General features: G+C 38.5%; 1 protein-coding gene across 1 annotated transcript; it reads left to right on the top strand.

Annotated features, from left to right (window-relative positions):
* The first annotated feature begins 5,226 nt into the window (after nt 1–5,226).
* On the top strand, nt 5,227–9,070 carry aar2 (AAR2 splicing factor). The gene is made up of 4 exons (XM_007557653.2): nt 5,227–5,313; nt 5,431–6,298; nt 6,392–6,621; nt 7,680–9,070. The coding sequence occupies exons 2-4, from the start codon at nt 5,533–5,535 to the stop codon at nt 7,845–7,847; spliced, it is 1,164 nt and encodes a 387-aa protein (XP_007557715.1). The 5' UTR covers nt 5,227–5,313; nt 5,431–5,532; the 3' UTR covers nt 7,848–9,070.
* Nucleotides 9,071–22,772: the final 13,702 nt, after the last annotated feature.

A 22,772-nucleotide genomic window follows, 5' to 3' on the forward strand; every position in this document is an offset into this window, starting at 1 on the left:
GATAAATGACTTTTTCTAATCAGTCTCAGCCTATCTGATCATTTCCGATTAAATAAATCATTTTACTTAATTCATCTAATACGCCAGAATTCCGTAGATATTTTATGGAAAGGAATATAATCTATGTTACAAAGATAGATTCCAAAATTACAATATTTACGCATCAGTCGAAATAGATTTCATTGGTCTTAGTCATAAAATCAATAACTAACAATCACCCCTGTATCTTAACTAGGTAAAGGAGCAAACACAAAATCTCACTGAAGATCTGACTTTATCAAAGCATAATCAACGTCTCCGAGTTGAATTTAAAAGTCTTGATGTTTTATCTAAATATTTGTCTTAACTTGAAGGAAAGGTTTGGAGTGTAAACAGGAATAAATTCCCAAATGCGACATCATGATCCTTCACAATTCCCAGACTTCTGTCAAATTCATAACCATAAGAAATAAAGACATTAACCACAGGAATGTGTAACAGCATGAAGAAAGTCTGATTTAACAGTAACATTATGCAACTTCAGAGAAAGTTTTTCAGGTGTCATTGTTTCTGTTTGCTTTGACGACGTGCTCACTTTTCACCTATTTAAACAGCAAGCAGGTGAGTCAAGTCATGAACAGCTTCAGGCAGTTTTGACTGCTGAACTGACATTTTTACGTCACCATAAATATTTGGGGTTTTCATTAAAATCAAGTAAATGTACAGTAATGTCTGCTTTTTCTGACAGTATCTCACTTAACTTTAAATCTCTAAAATGTAAACAAGGGAAAGATAAATGGACACATTTCACAGATTTAGGTGATGAACCAGGTGTTTTTCAAATGTTTGCTGTATTTCTCCAGCCATCTCGTGCATGTGGATGATTTATATTGCTTTTTAAAAATTGTTTTTCTTTTTGGTCTTGTACCTTACATTTTCCAATGAAAACAAAAAAGTGCATTGTGGTAAAAGCAGCTCTTTCCAAGCAAGTTCTATTACTTTATATTTGTTGGGGTTTAAATGTCAAGTTGTGTTTGAGAGAGCACAATGGCTTTATTGAGTAGAAATCTTTCCCAGACCTTTTGAGTCCATGTCCAACTCCCCCCATGCATTTCCCAGACTTGTTCTTTGTTGACACACTTTTTGATTTAGCTGAAGTCTGATTCATTATGTGATGTTTATTTTATCATAGGCATATACAAAAGGAAATAATTTTCAGAGGAATGCTCCATCAAACTTAAAACAAACCTCAAAATTTAGTTAAACGCGGTACCAAACCAACCCTTATTTTTGGGGTCAAGTCTTTCAAACGAAACTGAAAGGATAAAGCCGAGTGTTTTATTGCAAAAGTTTTCCTCGACTTGATCGGACAGGAGTTTGGTGCAACCCAAAGCCCATCGGCAACCATCCATGACGGGGAAGGAAATAGGAGCAGCTGTTACGTTGGTGATGTTGGAAACCACGGAGCACCGCGCTGAACCGCTCACAGCGACAACATTAACCTCTGCATTGGAGGAAGTACAAAAGTACTGAAGAAGAGGAAGGAGAGGGGGGGGAAAAAAAAGCAGGTTTGGTTACAATGAGCCCTGCAGAATCCAAAGAAATTCTTCCGATCTCCCAGCCACCAACAGAGATGGGTTTGCTCGTCTGAGGATCCTGCATTAAATCATGATAAATGGTAAGTGCGTTGGCGCGTTTTTACGCAGCGCTAAGGCGAGATGTTTGAAGGTCGCCCTGTTCGGGGTGAGGTTTTTTTTTCTTTTTTTTTTTTTTGCGGAACTATTTGTCTTTAGTCACATTGATAAAGCACAAGGAGCAAGATGAGCTGTGAATATTTATTTCTACTCTAATCTAAAGAAGATATATATCGTTTGATTTGTCTTTTTTTCACACGCTTCTCTCTTTCTTTCAGTGTCAGACCGGTTCTTTGCTCCGTAGTGTCCTGGTGGTTCTTATTTTGGCCAACTGTTGTGGTAAACGTGGATGTAACTATAAAGAAATACTGGACTCCTACCGAGAGGTCGTCTTTGTTGAGCTGCAAAATTTGGTAGGATCAAATGGCACATCGCGAGGTTTTTGCTTGTTTGAACTATTTTATCAGCTTTCTGTCAACGTTTAGCTGTCATGCACAAGAGATCATGATTGATTTTTAATGACACGCTGCCCTCCAGTGATCTAAAAGTAGAACTTGGGGATCTGTTTTCTTCTCTTTTAAGACAGAACGAATGCACAGTAATTACTTTAGGAAAACACTAATTGTGATTCTTCCTTCAGAATTTGACTGGCTCAGCCACTACATTCAAGGAGAGAGACCCTTGTCCCTCTGGAAAAGTAAGTGGCACCACACCAAGCAAACTGGAGAAGAAAGTGCATGGGAAATAATCAATTTGGACTGAGTTGATTTTAAAATGCTTTTACTTATTTGCGAAGCATTTAACCCTTTTACATCCTCATAGAGATTTTAATAGGGAAATTGTATAGATGCTTATGGTAAAGTATCTACATTTAGCGAGTGCTTCGTGATCACTTACAGCAGACAAAATTAAGTTTTAATTCAAGTTGTATTGGATTGGTTCTAAATATAATTCAGTTTTTGTTTTTGAGATAAACTGTTCAAATAACCATAAAGTTTACTCACAGGCTGTGCCAAAAACTGGGTTTTGAAAAAATGGGGATTTTTGTTTTTTAATCAATAGATGCACCACAAACATTGTAATTTGTACAGATACAATGATTATGTAAAAATACTTTTTTTGTGTGTGTGGGTGTAGTCAACATGTGACTATTTGGAAATGATAATGTCAGGGGCTCGACTCTCAGCAACCCATTGACCCGAGGCGTTCTAGCTGCAGGCTTTCAGCAGCTCTTTTGTTTTTGGTGTATTTGCTGATCTCAAGCAATCTTTGGGTGAGCAAAAACACAAGTTATCATAAAATCTTAGAGGTAAAAACATACATTTGTTTTGTTCTTTTTAAAATTACGTTTTCGACATCCAGCAAACATGAACATGTGATACTTTTTTAAAAATGTTTTCAAAGTTAAAAGGCAAAAATTCATAGTTATCCATTACATCATGTTTACATTGATGTACTTAAGATCAAGTGAACATCTATTTTATATTTTCATATAAAAAGATTTGTTTGTTTGGGTTAAATTTCAGCAATAAAATGCAGAAAGTCCACCAGACCCACGAACAGTAACCAAAATATGAACAGCTTACAAGATTTAGGTCAGCATTTAGCTGAATTATGTGCATTTAGAATTATTTGTATTTATAATGTATTTAGATTTTTTTTATTTGTCACCCAATGATTTTATTCTTTCCTATCATTTGATATTGTTTCAGTACTGATTTTTTAACATCATATTTAAATATTCATTTTTTTTACTTTCCAATTTTTTGTTTCCTCCTCTGCAGCTTACTTCCTGTTTGACATGATTGATCCAATATGTGTTTAGTAAAATGAATAATTTGAGTCCTTCTTCACTTTCATGTTAATAACATATCCTGCAAAATTGTCCATCTTAAGATGTTCTGATTTCTTCAGTTTTGTTGTGTTTGCAACTTAGTCATTCATAGTTGCTTTCAGCACCATGGACAGGGTAAACAATCTACCACAGTTTGTCCCATAATTCTCATGTTGGCCAATGTTGAGACATATTTTTCTGAAAATCTCATACAGTTTGACTATAACCTGTCAGGCGTGATAAACTAATTCAAACCTTGTCCCTGTGTTGTTTTGTTTTTGGGATGTCGTGTCTCGACAGGAACGCCGCATCCTGATGTCCATCTATGGTATGACGCAGCAGATACTGTGTCAGAGCAGTGGCAAGCAGTCTGACCTGGAAAAGCCAATCGGGAGCATGGAGCGACTCATCATTCAAAACTGCAGTCCAAATTACATGGTAAAAAACAAAGCAAAACAAAACAAAAAAGACCATCTTTAAAGCTGTCGCCAATAATCACTGAGTTAAATATAATTCAAATAAATCTGCTGTATTTTCTTATTCTTTTTACAGGAAAAGAAAACCTCATGTTCAGCTGTCAAAAAAATACAAGGAAAAAAAAGGAGGAGACTGAGGATGATCCGAGTTATAAAGCTGATGATCACTTGTTGGAAGAAACTTCAGAGCGTCCATGTTCTCTCTAAATAGGACAAACTGTGCCACCCTTTCACGAAGATACCAGATGACAAGAATGTTCACAGCACCGCTACAGAACTCAATGACCTTTTTTTTTTATGCACAGCTCTCTTTCTAATGGAATATAACAAATGTTTGCTGCTGTTAAGTTCTCAGTGTTTTGTGTATAAAATCTGCCTGTCTTTTGTATCTCACCACTGCTCCTCGTTATATGTTTCATCATAACCACAGATAAGCTAAGAGTATCATAAGTGCATGCAAATACTTTAATAATATGCACATTGTCAAGGTCTCTCCTGATGTAACATTTATGTATCATGTTTGTAAGCCACATGTCACTATAACCATAAAATACTCATACCACATAATAAAAATGCAAAAGACTTGCCACTAGAAGTTCTCTTTGATTGTCAAATTTGACAAGCTAATGAAGTCTGTGGGAGACGGTTGCTTTTGACGCAAAAAGCAGCTTTAGGGTATTAAACAATAAACTTTGCACATTTTAAAAAGCACTTTTTTGTCCACTAACTTAGGAAGAGTACACCACACTATTCAACAGTTAGCTATTCAACACTAGCACTATCACAAAATATTCCCCAAAACCTTTGAAGTTAATGGTAAAGTGAAAAAATTCTTAAACAGTACGTTCACCTTACCTTCCAAAGCGGCTCCTAATCACTTTGGTTGAAATGACAGTCATCTAATGTTTTTAGAAATTATGATACAGGTTAGAATCTTTTATGGAATAATTGAATTATCATACTAGATTGACCTGTATTATTTCTCAACGGATTTTTCTTGTCATTAGGTTAAAACTGTGTTTTTTTTTTCTTTTTACTCTATTTTTCTCAGTTGTCAACATCCCAGATAACATATCCTTTCTTGCAAATGTGTTGTATTGTAAAATTTTACTAATAGCGCCTGGTAGATTGGGTCAGTGAAGTCCCTTACAAACGTTAAAATCCTTACAGAATGTGTAAAAATTGAAACGTTTGCTTGTTTGTTTGTTTGTTTGTTTGTTTGTTTTTCAACTATTACAATGTTTATTTTTCTTAATTTTAATTCTACGCCACTAGATGAGCGGAACTCTTCCACAACTACGCAGTTTCCGCCCGGACCAATGAAAATGTGACACAAGTGTTACCGCAAACGAATTCCCAACGTTTTGGGGGGAAAACGGCCAACTTTAAGGTGGTTTTTGGACAACAAAAAAGTTGTTATGAAAATATTTCTTTTAGAGTACATGAATGGACAGCTATTTTTCTAACTGTGTAGCTGAACAGCATCCGTGTGTGTTTTCATATTTAGAGGCGAAGCGCTCCGGACATGAACAGCTCATTTAACAGGTGAGAGCAGACCTCGGTTTTTTGAGTTGTCCTGCTGGACCCGGTGTGCAGTTCTCAGTCAAACATGGCGGGCAGCAGTTGTGTGGACATGGATCCAGATGTTGCTCTGAGATTGTTTGAGGAAGGAGCCACCCTGGTCTTGCTGGGTGTTCCTCAGGGCACAGAACTGGGGATAGACTGCAAGAGCTGGCAGGTGGGTCCTCGCTTTAGAGGAGTGAAGATGATACCTCCGGGTCTCCACTTCCTCCATTTCTGCTCCGTTAACTCTCCAAGCTGTGGTGGAGAAATTGGTCCTAAGTCAGGCCTCTTCCTCACTCTTAAACCCAGAGAGATTCTGTTGGCCCACTGGGACCCCAAAGAAGAGGACCTGGACTTCTCAGCCTCAAAGAATGACGAGGAGGTGAACCGAATCCGGAGCACATTGCGAGAGCTGGATCCTTACTTGGGTCCCTATCCATATGAGGTGATGAGGAAGTGGGTTTCCCTCACTGACCAGATCAGCCAGGAGCTAGCTGTTAACCTGCAGCCTCTGTCAGGTCGAGTGTGTGCTTTCAGTGATATCATCCCTGAGCTGCAGCTCAGACACACGAAAGACCGGGCAGAGCAGCCAAGGAATGACACAGCCTGTCAAAGTATGAGAGAGGGACTCGATAGGCTTCCGAAGATGAAGCAGAGGGAGGGCACAGAGTTACGCTTCTCAGATATTCCCAAGAAGACCTACCCTCCTGGAGCTTCTCCTGCAGAGATCACCCGATGCAGCATGGACCTGAGTTACTCCCTGGAGACTGTGCTGGAGCAGAACTACCCGGACCAACCCCTCAACCTGCTTGGTAGGCTAAGTGTATTAATTCTTAGTCATAACCATTCTGTTACATTTCTTTTGAAAAAAATAAAAATAAACTCCTTCATCTGACCTCTTCTAGGTGAGCTGCAGTTTGCCTTCGTGTGTTTCCTGGTCGGAAACGTGTACGAGGGCTTCGAGCACTGGAAGTGTCTGCTGGCTCTGCTGTGCCGCTCAGAGGACGCCATGAGGAAGCGGAAGGAGCTCTATCTGGGCCTCATCACTGTGCTCTACCATCAGCTTGGAGAAGTACCCCCGGACTTCTTCGTTGACATCGTTTCGCAGAGTAACTTCCTCACCAGCACACTCCAGGTAAAGGGGCAGCGCTTAGAAAAGTTACTAAATCTGAAACCTCAGGAGGTGAATGGTATACTAGCTTTGCTTTCTGAGTAATGATTGTCAACACACTGCATTATCATTTCCTTGAGCATCAAAAGTCAAGTGTATTAACTCACTGACGCGCACTGTAGCTTTAATTTTGCACTCACGGTTTCATTATGAATTTTATCTGAACTTTTTTTTTTTTTTTTTGGCCAATAAAATATTTGCATTTCTACTGAAGACTTCAATCCAGTTTCAGGTTAATTTATACAGCATCCAATTAACAACATGTAATGTTAGATAAAAGCCAGTCAAAAATAATTTCATTACAGATTAATCATACAGTCAGATACAAATACAATCAACACAATCAAGAATCAGCAGGTCTCCTGCAGACTCCAAGCCTGGAGGGCTTTCAATCTATTTTAACCACTTTTTCTCTGAAAGTGCTTACGTGTTATCCAATGGGCTAAAGCTGGAGTATGTAACTGTTACAAAAATTCCTGACTATATGGTATGAGACAAATATCTATTAAAATATTAGCTCTTCTACCTCTTCACAGTGCTACTGTTGCTGTCTGCAAAAATGCTCCACTCCCAGTCACAGCAGCCAATCAGAACCAGGAGAAAGGTCTCAGTGCTGTCAATTAACCTCGTATAATGTCCTGATGTAGGAGAAACGTCTTACAACAACAGATTTCATTACAAGAAAGCTTGAACATTCTTGGCAGTCTCTGTTGCGGTAAACTAGCTGTTTAGCAGCAGAGAAAAAGGGGGAGGGTGTGAGCAGCACATACACCAGTTTGATTGACAGCGGTAAGACCCTCCTCCTGGCTCTGATTGGTTGTTTCTGACTGAGCGGCATATTTCTGTAGATGACAGCAGGACTGTAGGAGAAGGCAGAGTTTTTTTTAACAGGTTTCACAGTATACTAGTACAACATGGTGATAGTTTCAATAAATATATAAAAACTTTTTTTTAAATATATTTAAAAGTTACGTAATGCAGCTTTAATGACAAACTCCACTACTGTTGGACTTATTTTGCAGGACTTTTTCCAGTTTGCCACCGGACCTGGTGTGGACAGCACTCTGCGAAAGAAAGCAGAGAAGTTCAAAGCCCACCTGACTAAGAAGTTTTGCTGGGATTTTGATGCAGACTTGGATGACTGTGCTCCGGTGGTGGTGGAGTTACCTGAAGGCGTCACAGTGGACTGAAACAGCTCCGTCTCAAACATTCATCATATCATTGGTATTTTTTTAGCATGATGTGTGGTGTGTACAAAACAAAAAGTACAATGCGACTACTTAATGTAAAAAAGTTATTAAACCACCTGTATGGTTACAGTCTTGTTATAGGTAAAAGAAGATGCCTTCTAAACATGTTTGTTGTTATCAGAACTTTGAAGTTTGTAAGTTAAATACAGGAATTCAAAAGAAATGTTAGCAACTTTAGCTTTTATATTTTATGAATATTAAAAATAAAGACTTTTAGATGAATAGTTACAGAAAACTCTCAATATATTAGAAAAAAAAAATCATTTCAGTAACCAATACATAGATTCATTACTGACAGGATTTTGATCAGTGTTATGGTCATAGCTTACAACTAAAAATAACCTAAAATCCAGTTTGTCTGAGAATAAAAGGACATAAGATCAACAAAATGATTCTATGGTTGATGCAATCATGGGAAATTGTTTCACAGTAGAAAGTTGCAGACACCTGACACAAGAGGTCATTGCTACTGGGCTTTTCAAACAAGGCTGCATCAGAACCTTATTGGAAGGACAAATGGTTGAAAAAGGCACACTAGCAACAGGGATTACAAAAGCCTTGAAGCATTGACCATTCAAGTATTTGGAGGAAATTCAGAAAGTTTGAACTGTGCTCCGGTGGAGTCAGAGCTCCAGGGAAAAACACCCAGACATGTCTGGGGAAAAGGCTAAAACATTCCTAGTGTTAAGCAATCCTGAACCATGGATGTCCTAAGCTTCTAATAAGAATCTAGGCTGTTTTTTGTTGGGTTTTTTTCCCCCAGATGAAAGTAAGTTTTGCAATTTATTTGGAAATTAAGGTTCCAGTGTCTTGAGGAAAAGTGGAATCCAAGCTATTTAAGCTCTTTATGAGGTTTCCAAAGTCAGTGATGATTTTATGAGGCCACCTGGTGATGATCTAGTGTCATATTTTAGTTATCTGGCAAACTGTGTTTGAAGGTTTTTAACCTATAAAATGATCAAAATGAACAGAATAAACAGTTCAAATATTTCACTCTCCTAATTGCTCTCTACAAAACTTGCTTTTTGAATTAAATTCCTGAAATAAATCCTACTTCTAATAATACTGTAATTTTATGCACTGGCATATGATTCATTTCATTTCATTTCATTACAAAGCACTTTCATGGACTAATTATATTTAATAAACATCTGTTTACATTGGCGATTACGGGGCGTTATTACTTTAGTGTCCACTAGATGGCGACCTTCGCCACAGAATTCGGGTTTCTATGGCTCCTTGGTGTCGATGCTCAGCTATCTTCTCACAAGTCCTGGAGAGACCTTGCAATTATTCAACACCTATTACCTGTTTCAGATGGTAAGAGGCATTAGGTCATTGCAAGGAAATTGGATTCTTTTTACATTTTCTCTGATTTAAGCCAAAAAGAAATCTATAAATATATGTGGAGCGCACCGACAGCATCTTGGTGATAAACATAATTATGTGTCGTTAATGAGGTGTGTGTGCATCTGTGTACGTTTCCCTTCAGTGGCCATGATTGATGGGGCAGATATTGTATTTTCCTGTTAGCTCGTTAAGCTCGTCAAACATTAATTCTGTTCATATTGAACCACTTTCTTCCACAGCTGGACCTCTCCTCTTTGACACACAACCCCAGGAGCAGCATTTATAGTTGTAAAGCTGCCACGAACAGGACAAAAAGAAGAACAAATAATCGCTTAATGCAATTATGTGAATTAATAGACTCTGAGGCTGTTGATGAAAATCCAAAATGACAATACAACAAACCCATTCTCTTCCCTGAAGACAGATGGTATTGTGACATAGATGGTAATGCTAGGCTTGGTGAATAAAATCCCCCCCCCTTGGAAATTTATGCCCAACTTAAAAGAAGATCAGTGGAGTATTTGTGGTCTACTGTTGGCCCACTGAACCCCTTTGCTGGTTGTAATTTTTCCTTTTGAAAACAATTAGATGGAGAAAACAGCTTGGAACACATGGCGGATTCATATAAGCACAACACAGAGGGGAATGCAAGCCAAGCATTTGTACATAGATTTTCCTCTCTGGGGATGAAATTATGTACATTGCACAATGAGGCAGTCACACAAACGACTCTGCTGGGATGTCCGTGGCATTCCGGTCCCTCCATTAGTGTAGAAATTACATACAGTCAGCAGGCAACTCATAAAGTTGTCCCACTTTTCTGTGCTGCGTGCACCCACTGACCTTCAGAGGACAGGCGTATTCCTGGTAGGGCAGCGTCTTCCCTGCTGATCTCTCAGATATGTTTTGCTTGGTGAGGCAGTACTGGGAAGTAAAGCAGGCTGGAAAACATGCTGCGTTGATTGTGCTGAACCTCAAAGCCTCACTGGCCCCTTCAGTCACGGTGGAGCTCTTTTTTTTTTTTCTTTCTTTTTCCAAACTATATGTGAGTTTGCCATTCCCATGGAACCTTCTGGCTGCTCATCCCGCCAGCATAAACACGTGTCTCTGTTTACTCCCTCAGTAACTGGACTGATCTCCTCTTTGCTATCTGCGGGAAGAGAAGGTGGTTACTCCTCGCTGCTTTTCAGTCCAACTCGCAGAAGAAATTCATATTTTATCACGTCATTCATGCTGTAATTTCTTGATTTTGATTCAAAGTGTGTTTGGAATCTGACAAATCTTAGTGTCTAAACACTTCTCCCTCAAGTTTTTCCTCACTCCATTGCAATATGTACATCCATCTCTCCATCAACTCTGACTATCTTTTCAGTGCTGAAGAAAAGCATCATCGCAGCATGATCCTGTTAAAACTATGGGGAAAGTATTTTATTGGTGATTGGCTACAGCTTGTCCTTTTTGATGTTGGATGAAAAAGTAAAATTTTGGTCTAATTGGATCTGAGCAAACTATGTGACATCTAAACAAACAAACTGCAGCCCCTACATAGTTGTCATGGTCTTGGCTGCTTCTTTGTGGTTTTCTGATTTTTATTTGTAAAAACTATTTCTAAATGCAATATTTTCCATCCATTTTCCAATTATGCTCAACTTAATGAAGGTCTGTCATGTCATGATAATAGTCATTTACTGTATTTGTCATGCACTCTACTTTTTAAAATGTCAGTGCTACATTGTCATGTAAAACCATCAGGATTAAAAGTACATTTAAATTTTGTAGATATGAATGTTTTTGGCTCTTTCTTAATGTGTTTAGTGGTGTGTGGCAACCTCAGATTGTTGGGAAGAGAGTACTATAGCCATGGTACCTCAGAGCAGAAAGCCCCGTCACTAATGACGTGTAGTTTAGTCTGGGGGGGAAGGAAGATGGAACATATTCGTAGAGCAATTAAATCCCATTAAAATATATTACAGCTTTTAGCTGTGATATCACAAAACTGCGTAAGGTGTATGAACACTTTTGTGAGGCACTGTGTTGTAGAGTCTTTTATTAAAATATTATTTTCATTCTGGAGATTCTTTGGTTCTAGTGAAATCTGGACACCAAGTGAAAAGCAAAGTTTTGAATTGTTTCTCTTTCAGCTATTTTGGTTTTTATTTGTTTCTATTACTGAGATAATCACCAGGTTGCATTGCACAGATTATCCTACCGAGTGGCTTACAGCCTGAGAAGGTCGCCAGTCGATCAAAGGGTCGATACAGAGACACAAACACACATGCTACCTCTCACATCTGAGGCCAGTTTTACAATCAACACTTAACCAAACATGTATTCTTCTTGGCTTTGAGAGGAAACACAGGCCTACTCCAAAGACCTATCGGCCTCTGCAGCTGAGATTTAAACCAGAGGCCTCTTTGATGTCAGACAACTGTACAAACCACCACCATGTAACCTTGGACAAAGTCCTATTGCCACAAATCAAGACAGAATCATCCCCTTTCCACCGATGTGTGCTGCCATGTTAGGGTCAAAAACGTCTTTCTCCTGCCAACTCTTCCAAACCAGCCATACTCAGCCTCTTGTTTTTATTCTAACTCTAGCCTGTAGAGTCTGCACTTTCTTCACTGAACAGGGATATTACCTTTTGTGCTCCCTTTTTGGACTGTAGAATGATGGACTCCATATTGTTTGGGGATTGTCTTATAACTCCTAAAAGATTGATGGACTTTATAAATTCCTTCTCTTTGATCCTTGATGATCTCACTTCTGCTTGGCATTGACCGAAATGCTCCAGACTTTCGCTTTAGTAGAAGTACTTATATTGTCTGATTCATCTGGTGATCAGACTCATGTAATTAGCAACATCATCATGCTACTTCCTTCTCTTAATTTGTTTTTATTTATTTAGCTTTTCTTTTCTTTTCTTTCTTTTTTTTTTTACCATTGTGAGCTGTTTTCTTGATTTTATGTTATATGAGTAACAATGTTTAATTCCAGATGAGGGCTAAAAGATCTGCCCTCTCAACGTCAATATTATGTCACAAGAGTTTGTGCCTGCACATCTGCACTGTGAATTTCCCAGCTGCTGGTTTCTCCCACATTGTTATTGTGAAACAGTTTGTCTCCTAAAAACTTTGCATTGATGACCAGGGTGTGAATATTCTGTAATCCCTCCTCTGCTCTAGTAACGGCAGGACTTCACATGTTTGACACACATGACCTTAATGTGAGACAGGCACGTGTGCTTTTCTCCAAGGATGCACGGAGTGACTCTGGTGCCCAGACATGTGGAAGTGGGGTTGATGTAGGCGGGTGCCGAAGGCTGGAGGCGGGTGGGGAATGGATGGGGTCAAAAATCCCTCCTGGAAACTGTGGAAAGCAAGCACAAAGTGAGTGCACACACAGTATGTTCTGCTATGGTGATCTGCTGAAGTGATTAAAGCCTGCAGCTAAAAACAAGGCGGCAGACCTTTGAGGTGGCGGCAGGCAGGCAGGCAGGCATGTGTGTCTTTCGGACCATGTACTACATGAGCACACAACAGCTGGTCGGTCATTTTCTGAGCCCAAGCTGCTAAATTTGTGGAGGTGAAACAAGTGCGGGCTTTGATTAGCAGGCACAGATCCTGCTGAGCAACAGAGGCACGGATCACCTTTTGTGTTGATTGTTGTTGGAGAGCTCATAAAAGTGTCTACATCTGCTTTGGAGGAGTCAAGGGAAGCCTTGGATGTTCACTTTAATTCAGGACCAGTTTGAATTACAAAAGGGAAAATGTTTCGCAATCCAATTTATCGTGTTTGGCTCATCAGATAGAGTCCCTTTCAAACGTATTCACCCTCCTTAGAGTTACCAAATTTCGTCACACAACAGCCACAAAATATACAAAAGTTTTGTATATTTGACACAAATAAGTGCAGAGTCGTGCTAAAACAGTGAACTGTAACTCTGGCTGCATGCTTATGGTCTTTGCCTTTCTATTTTCAGATGATGGATTGAGCTGTGACAAAAATCCCAGTAAAATACGTTCAAGTTTATGGTGGGGACATTGCAAAATGTGGAAAATGTCTTTTTCAAGGCACGTATAAAAGTAAAACTATTCCTTGGTACTTATTCCCCAAACTCAGCACATCAGATATCTTTCATCCTCCACCAACTGACCATCAAATGACTGATCTCTGACTTCCTTTTTTAGGGAAGCCATGTTGTCTTTGGCTGTGGCACTCAGAGCCAAAACACTGGCAGAGGTTGTCAAAGCACCCCGAACACACACACATGCACACACACACCTTCTCTATTTTTATTTTTTTTTAATGTTGGTGTGTCAGAGGACTCACTGGCTGAAAATCACCCCTTCTAGTAGCCCCACACCTATGGGAGAACACCCCTCTTTGGTGTGAGCTGAAGGAAAGGAAGGGCAAGAGGAAAGCACTGCAGCAGTGCAGCGCTTTCAGAAAATGAATACATTCATTACCTTTTGTTTTCCACTGGGTATTAAAAGAAATCCACGCTTTCTTCTCTTTTTCTGCTTCGTCTCAACTTTCAGCGCTTTCCCTTTGCCTTGCTCCTCTTCACCTTCTGCTGGCTGCACTCTACCCTGTGAATAATTCACGAATTTCTGATGAATTATTGAAACTTTTTTTTTTGTCTGCTTTGAATTTGTAGCCATCAGAGTTGAGACGTAGAAAGACGTTTTCTTTGTAGCTTTCGTGGATTTCTCCCTCCGCATTTCCACCAAATGTGGAACGTGTGACATTGATTGAGATGAATATTTTCAGCATTGATCAAAAAAAAAAAAAAGAGGGGATATATAAGGGCATTTCACTAAATTGGAAAAGTCTAATTTTAAAAAAAAAAGCAAAGTTCTACATTTTTTTCTCTTGTTACAACAACAAAATGCTATGTGGTTAAATGGGAATTTATTTGATTGATTGATTGACATGAAATAAATTCAAAAGGAAACTGATATGATTTAAGGGTGGGGGGCTTTTATATAGGATTGACTTTTTTGAGCTTTACATCATGGTATAATCTCATTCCCTCACATACTTGAAGTGTTGTTTTGATTCTTTCATGCATGTTTGAGAAATCCTGGAATCTCCCACGGCAACCATTCGAGGTGGCTTAACATTTACTCCCACAAAGTACCACCTAATTCCACTAAGCTCCTTGTTGGAGCTGCAGCTTCACAGAGCATCCCTCTCCCGCACCTTCTCCACAGAGCTCCTCCAGACTAGCAGCAGCAATTAGCAAACACCTGGTGGAACAGTGCATCTGTTGAGCTCATTACGTGAGTTACTTTTCAGTTCAACATTCCTAAGAACAATTGTTGACGGCATAACAAGAAGCATTGTTGTGATGACGTGCTGAGGGCGAAGTCTCGGAAAGAGTGCAAGCATCTTAAGGAGACAGAGGCCAATTTCAAGGTGTCAAATAATGAAGCCAGACAAGAAGCCCTTAATAACTCTGGAGGAGCTCCAGACATCCATAGCTCAGGTGGGAGAATGTGTTGGGATGACAGCTATTAGTTAAGCACTGTGCAAATCAGGATTTGCGTAAGAGTGGCAAGAATAAAGAGATTGTTAAAAGAATGTCCTGACATTTGCAGTCTGTCTCAAACCATATATGAGACACAGCAACAATGTGGGAGAAGCACTATGCACGATAGGAAACTAACATTGCACGTAGCCATAAACAGGCCATCTGCACTTTTGAAGCACAGGGCTGACAGCATCATGCAATAGGAATGCTTCTCTTCAGCAGGGAGAGGCTAGTCAGAGTTGATGGGAAGATTGAGGGAGCTAAATACAGGGCAATCCTGAAAAAAACAAACATAAAAGCAAAAACTCGTTTGAGGCAATGAAACAGTTTAGGTTGGAGTAAAGGTTTCCTGTTCATGCCAATAAGAATATAGAGAGAGAGCTACAATGCAGTGGTTTGGATCAAAGCACATTCATGTCATATAACCTCTCAGTCAAACTCCCAACCATAAACCAATGAAGAAGCTGCAGCAGGACTTGAAAATTTATGTTTCCAGTGGCTCTTTAGTTAATCTGAGTGACCTGGAGCCAATTGGCAAAACAATAATTGACAAAAAAAAAATGTATTCTCTAGATGTATAAACTTGAGTCAAACTTTTCATTGTTTGTAAGACATATTAAAATCCATGAGTCATTTTCCTTCCATTCAGAAACATGGGACTACTTTGTTTCGCTTTAGTTTAAAATCCTAATAAACTCAATGAACTTTGCAAAATGTAAAAAAAAAAAAAAAACTGTAGCTGTATAAATACTTTTGCATAGTGCTGTGTGGTTGAAAGAAGATCGTCTGTACTGTACACAGGAATGTGGAACGATTCATCATTTCAAACTATTATTCGTGTGTTAAAATGTCATATTTTCAATCTTAAAATATATCTGGAGACACATTAAACTCTCAAAAAGCTAACTCTGCACGATAAAGTTAATATGCACTACTGCAACCAAGGAGACCCTTACTATGGCTTTTCCAGTTATTATATGTGACAAGATTTACAGAAATTATGGTCAAGAAATCGAAGGGTTTGGAAAGCAACGTTCTGCATTCCTTCATTAATCCACATTTTACGACATGGAACTTCGTTTGTTATCCAGAGTTTTTCTTTTAAAGGCAGCATAATAAAATTCCCAGATCCCTTCATTCACTTATCACATCTTCTTTGTCTCCTTTGGAAGCTTTTTTTTCCCTGCTACTCTTTCCATACTACTTTCCATTTCACCCCCCCCCCCTGCCCCAACGGGCCTCTCAGCCGCCACCACCACCCTTTTCCTCTCAGTGCTCAAATTGAGAGTAAACGAGCAAGAAGTGGAAGACAACGGAGTGCACAGTTCGACTTTTTCAAAGTTGGCTTTAGTCAATATCATCTTCCCAAAATTCACTCCTAATCAATCGCAGATCAAAAAGAAACTTCACCTCTCATCAGTATGTTTGTTAAATAAATAAATAATTCACAATAAACATCCTCTTTAAAGCCTTTCCATTTGTCTCTCCAGCTCTGACTCTCCTTTGGTTTTACTGGCCGTGATCCTAGAGCCATCTCAGCTCATTGTCCCTAATCTTAGCTCCGACTGTCTCCTGTCCGATCCAGTTGCTGTCACCGCTATTATTAAGTCTGTCTAATTGAACCGAGTTCTTTTTCAGTGTGTGAATGTGTGTGTGTGTGTGTGTGTGTCCATGCTGTGGCTAGGCTCGCTGGAGCCAGGTGGCCACATGTTTGGCTTGAGCTCAGGAGACTTTTATTCTATCAGTGTTAAACCACGAGCAATTCACAGTGCCATCTGATGAGCACAGAGAGCGAGAAATGATATCAAGTCAAAGACTCGGCAACACATGAATGGGAAGACATTGGATCTAACTGGTGGGAATGAGATGTTTGGACAAAACTTTTAGGTTTGGCAGTTGTGACTCGAGTTGTTTGAACGCTCTCCAAATGGTAATGTAACTGAAAAAAACAACAAAAAAAAAGGAACATGCGTGTGGATTTAATATGTTTTGCACAGTGACTAAAGCATCGATAGGTCATCGAGGAGAATTTGATGGATCCACAAATATCAGGTTGGGACTTGAAAAGTCTGAAATTACAAACAAATCTGCAAGAAATGTTGAAACAAAGCTCCTTTTAGTCGATCGGCAGCCCAGCAATGTTTTAGGTGTGGTATAATTGCGGTATGTCAGCTAATTAGGCAGCTTCGGTTACTCAACCCATGCTGCAAACAGCTTGCAGAAGCTGCTGCATTGCCATGATGTCATTTAAAGCTGCAGGGCATATTTTTGCCTTTTGCACATCACAACATCAAGACTTCTCTTTTACACAGCGGGTTACTTTGTCTGCTGCTGGTGTTTAGTTCTTTGACCCTTGCTGCTTGACCGATAAACACCTACTGGCAGTGAACATACTCTGGACCAGCTCCTAGTTTTCTGCTCTGGGCCGTCTCCGTGTCCCAATTACAATTGATCAACAGCTGGCTAATGAAAGTCAGGCCCCTAATTCCCGCTCACGGAGTAAAATGTCATAAGAGGATCTGGTTTTGTGCATTCATACAAAAAAGTCCAGTAAATTATGTCTAATTTGTTTTCTTTTGCTAGAGTTCTGTTTTATTGGTGTGATTTGGCTTCAGACCAGTTTCAGTATTAAGCGGTCAGCATAAAGTGCTTTATTGTATGTTCTAAATTTATATGCATGGGTGTAGTCATGCAAGAAGGAAAGACAGTTCATCTTGTATATTCTGAAAAACCGTGGAAAAGTGCAAAAATTGATTGAAGTATTAAACAGATTCGCTAAAAGGAAAATGGAAAATGTTTGAATTTGTAAACTTTTTGATCAGACCCATTTTCCTAATGTTTTATCCATCCATCCATTTTTCTATCTGCTTGTCTAAGGTTGGTGTAAGGTGATGAGTAAATGCTTGTGTCATCCATAACAACATTGTAAGAGATCAAAATGGTTAAGTCTCAATTTCTTTTTGACTTCAGTGATTAATTATGGAGAAATTAAGCAATAATAAACCATCTCTGACTGCTTTATGCTTAAATGTATAGTTACAATTCAATGGGAAACCAGGGGCATTCCTCACTCCATGGACAGTTTCCACACCATTAATTTCAGTAATTTTATTCAAAAAAGTGAAACTGATCGATTATGCCGATTGAAGCCGAGTAACGGCTTTAATTAGTGTGATGCCACTCATTGCACAAACTGAGGCATGTCAAGCTTTTGATGGTTGCAGCTTTGAGCTACTAAAAATTCACAATTGTTTTTGCAACACCGTGTAAGAGTGATAATCATCTACATAATATGTAACTTTTTAATACCCAATGTATGTTGCGGTTAAGTTGCAGCCTGAACAATCGTTGTGTTGACTGATGACTAGGGATGCGATGATATAAAAATTTGAGTCTATATCACTATCCAATATTAGTATTACAACTTTGGCCAATAACAGATATTTACCAATATTATGCATATTATATATTGGATGGGTGGCTTAGGCATTCAAAACAAAACAAAAATAGAAGTAAACAAAAGAAAACAAATATCATAAGAGTATTTGTGCAGAAAACAATTTAGACAAATGATTCAATGTGTAGAGGTGAATTAATTGGCTCCCTTTCTTGATAGCTGGGCTTTAATTAAACAAAAACTTGCACATTTTCACACAGCCTTTGCCACCTCTAAAGAAAACCTTTCCAGGATGTCAGAATAAAATCTCTTTCAGTCCCCGTGCATGCATGTGTTTGTTTCTTTGCTCTGCCATGAAAAGCAAGCTCCCCACTCCCCCCTCTCCTTTCTGACGGTCTTGTCATTCTCTTGAAAGCAATGAAATGATTGGCAAATCAGTGGCCGTCACACCCAAACCATTTAGAGTCCAGCTTTTCACACAGTTATTTCACACGCCCGGGAGGGACCCCGAGGCTCAGACAAGGAGATTGAAAATGGGTTTGTTTTAAGGGTAAGAAGAAAAGAACAACACTTTTTATGAGTCAAAGGGGCTGGTGACTGGGATTTGTATGCCGTGGGGAAATACGTTAACATAATACCATACAAAGTAATTCAGTTGGAGTGAGGCCTGCATGCTTTTGCCACAACTAAGATTTATCTTTAAGGTTTAAGGTTGACTGGTTTCAGAAGGAATTCTTTTGATACAACTCTGGCTGTGCCTTTTTACAATAAGACTACCGTTATAAAAAGTTCATAATGAGTAGCCATGTAGCTAATTATGCTGGTGGTGACACTGGTTAACTATAAACCATGCATCACCCATTATTAACAGAACTTATGTGCACCTGGTAACAACCCAGAGTTCAATTTTACCCTAATTGTCATGTCTTAAATAAATAACTCCCCATTGATGGTTTATACAGCATTTGATGTTTCATTAATTACTAGTTTAATAGCTCTATGTGAGTGATTTACTAACAGTTTTATTCTTGTGTCTTGCTAAGTGAAGAACCGCACAAACACACACCTTTACAAATTTGTTTAACCTGGTTTTGTTGCATTAGGTGTTCCTCTCTACCTGTCTATTAAAACATGATCTTAGCGCGTTGGATTAAATCCATTCTGTAAATTGTTGGACAAATCATCCCCCAGGCAAGGAAAGTGTTTCATATCAAGAATGAATCAATAAACCAAAATAAACACCTGTAATTAAAATCCTCTGTGTGTCTGAGATTAATTGAAAAAGAGACAGGATGTTCTCACTTTTCCCTCTGAACACAAAATGAAACACTTTGGCTTGAAATATGTTTGGCTCTGGGATTAATTTGACAAAACAGCATGAGGAAAAATCTGAACGGAATTAAATGAAAAAGAAAATTTATCAGAACAGCACAGCTAAAAAAGAAGAAAAAAAAAAAAAGAAAAGCTTGGTCCTCTGGTGTGAAGACTTTCCTATGATTAATGTGCTGGCTAGCTACAGGGAGTTTGGGGTTATAGGATCAGGGCTAAGGTCAAGGACACAGCCATGGGAATTAAGCGGTTTCTGCATTTAGTTTGTTAGTGAACTGCTCTGTTTCTTAACAATTGTTGATGCAAAAAGTAGCATTCTGGTTGACAAAGTTCTGTGTCCCAGCATTTTTAGCCAACACATTGTGCTTTTGTGGTATTGTAGTGGATATGTCAACTGATGACGCAAACAGAATACCAAAATAAACTACTTCCTACTCTGACAGAATTATTATCAGAAAGGTACAGAAAGGTGTTTTTTTTTTTTTTATCCCTCTTCTAACCAAATGCAAAAGTAAGGAAGGAAGAGTTGAACCACCAAAGAAATCCACCAAAATCCCAATGGAAAATTATTGAAAATGCTCATGGGTTGAACTTGAATCATATTTTGACAAGCATAATATTCAAAATAATTTGCCAGCTACTATATGTATTTTCTGCATATAGAAAAATGCCAGCATTTTCAAATTAATGAGCACCAAACACAGCAGAATGTTGCATTTATTTAAAACAAATAAATCTATGAGATTCCAATTTTATAATCAATCCAGAGAAAATGGGAAGCTGATGTTACAGATGTCGGTGCATGAATCAGTGCATGATAATAGATAGAACCAATTATTTCCAGACAGATTGCCAGTTGCATCACAACAAAGGAGTTTATTATACAGAATCACCAGCTGAAACTCCTGTAATTTAACAAGCCCACAAACATGCAGCTTATTTCTAAATCTTGAACACAGCAAATCTTTTTGATCATCATTTTTGTCTGTTTTTATGCTGCTATGTCCCATGAAATATGACTTTGTTTGCCCTTTTTATGGAGTTTTAGACCACAGTCTGTTTTCTCTGTGTTTCAAATTACTTTGCCTTCCTGTTGACGTTCTCTTCTTCACTGACGTTATCATGTTTTCGTCTTTCTTTCGTCTTTTGAGTTATTTGTCTTTCTTTCATAACAAATTGACATTCATGATATAATGTTTTTCAGCCAACTTGACAGATGCATGGACTCTTAACGCGTGGTAATCGGTCTTTTTTCCCCCCATCCTTCTAGTAAACATTTAATCTTGTTAAATGTTACCCCACATTGATAATATCGGTTAGAAATCTTTAAAATTTCCAGAAAATGCAAGTCATGCTATTAAGAATAGAATGATTCACAAAATAAAAATAAAGGTCTCTTTGTTTTTCAAAGAGATCTTTGAAAAAAGTTCTTCAATTCAGTGCTTTCTATAATACACCTCAAATCACCCTTCTGTATGGCCACTGTGTTTCAAACATATTTACTCTCACACCACATAGTTTTATATCCTGCTTTATTTCAATGGGTCCAAATATAAAACAAATAAAATCTGAAAATATTTTAACATGCTAAAACAATTAAATGAGGTGTGCTAAAGAAGGGAAATATCTAGAACACACAGGAAATAACAAACGCGGTAACAGGGAGACGTTTATAAAAATCTGGTCCAACTCGAGTGCAGTTGGATGTGCAGTCGATAAATCTGCCAGACATCCTTGATGTTATGAAATCAATTTTAATTAAAAATTTCTGAGAAATTATCCCAGACACCTTCTTGAATCTATGCTATAAAGCATATGGGAGGTTCTAAAGGCAAAAGGTGGCCAACCCAGCTCTCATGCTTTCTGCTGAATGTTTGTGCAAATGCCTAAATGATCAATGCTAACTTCCCTCATCAAATGTCACTAGAAATATTCTGCCTACTTCAAATCAATACAGCAGGTTTTCACGCCCCAGGGAAAAAAAACAAAAAAAAACAATGCACACTAATTCCTTCAGACAGCTGAAAAAATGTCCAACTTGTTCACTGTGTAGGAGAATTCCTGTCTTTATTAAAATGAGATTTGTTTGGCTTATGCTCTGCCATGAGGAGGATTACCATGTCAGACAGGAGAGTCAGTCTAAAAACCTCTCTGGGCCTGTCTTGTAGCTCCTCTAGCTAACATGCCTCAGCTCGCAACCCTTAATCCGAACAGTTCAATATTGATTTATTGACACTGAGCCACCAATCAAGTATAATTACATTCCAAACTGTATTATGGCAACAGTCTCTCTCTGCTGTGTGTGAAACCCAAGAGTGAGACTTGTGGGCTCCGCTGAAAGTAATATATGCACAGAGATGCGTGCTTTGGATTTTTCAAGGCTTTGATAAAGTGCAGTACAATGGGGTGAGTGGAGCGGAGGGACCAGCAGCAGCTGCTGTGTGTTTGGTATGTGCACTATCCATTACAATAGATTGTATAGACGTTACTGTGGCATTTCAACATTCTTTCTGGAGCGACAACAGGAGGTTAAACTGTATAATTATTCATTCTGTACTTTTATGAACACAGCAACAATCCATATTCCGGTTGGTTTACATGTAATCAGTGTTGTCAAGTTTTCAAACAAACTTGTAATTCCTACAAATTGGCTAGCATAAAGGTATACTTCAAAGGTACAGCAACAACCAGTAAAATGTTGTAAGATGTAGCGCTCCCTGAGGAGTAACAGCATAAGTCAGACAGTGAAGAGGAAATAAAAGTGTAAACTAATTCCCCTGAGAATCATTATCTTTCAATTCACAATTTTCAATAGACAACAGGAGACCAGAGACTTTAAACCTAAGAAAAAAAAACAAACAAAAAATAAAACAATCTGAGATTTTTTTTCGGGGAAAACCATTTACAGATTCGTGCAGCTGAAATAAAAGCAGTGACTTTGATAAGTTTTAATAAGTCTTTTTCAGCACTCTATTAATTTAAATCAGCATCACACATGCCGTCCCATCTTCCTAATACTTGGCAAGTGCAGGAAATAAATGAATGGGTGACCAATTAGTGTTTTTTTTTTCTTGTTGAATGTGGGAAAATTTGATTTTCGTATTTCTGACTGAACCTTACTGAGGAACTGACCCACATACAAAGGCACATTTGCCAGCTGTTACATTGTGTTAGCTATCGTTTCACATGTACAGTTTGATTGATAACTCGCAGTTGGACTGTGCTAAATAGAAAGAACATAATAAATATTCTT

The sequence above is a fragment of the Poecilia formosa genome, unplaced genomic scaffold, assembly GCF_000485575.1.
Source record: "Poecilia formosa unplaced genomic scaffold, Poecilia_formosa-5.1.2 Scaffold90, whole genome shotgun sequence".
NCBI classification, from domain to species: domain Eukaryota; kingdom Metazoa; phylum Chordata; class Actinopteri; order Cyprinodontiformes; family Poeciliidae; genus Poecilia; species Poecilia formosa.

Bases quoted from the DNA above. Each gene is read 5' to 3' on its own strand.
- aar2 (XM_007557653.2), top strand. From the start codon at position 5,533: ATGGCGGGCAGCAGTTGTGTGGACATGGATCCAGATGTTGCTCTGAGA. The intron at 6,299-6,391 runs GTAGGCTAAGTG...GACCTCTTCTAG, and splicing joins CCAACCCCTCAACCTGCTTG to GTGAGCTGCAGTTTGCCTTC. The intron at 6,622-7,679 runs GTAAAGGGGCAG...CTTATTTTGCAG, and splicing joins TCCTCACCAGCACACTCCAG to GACTTTTTCCAGTTTGCCAC.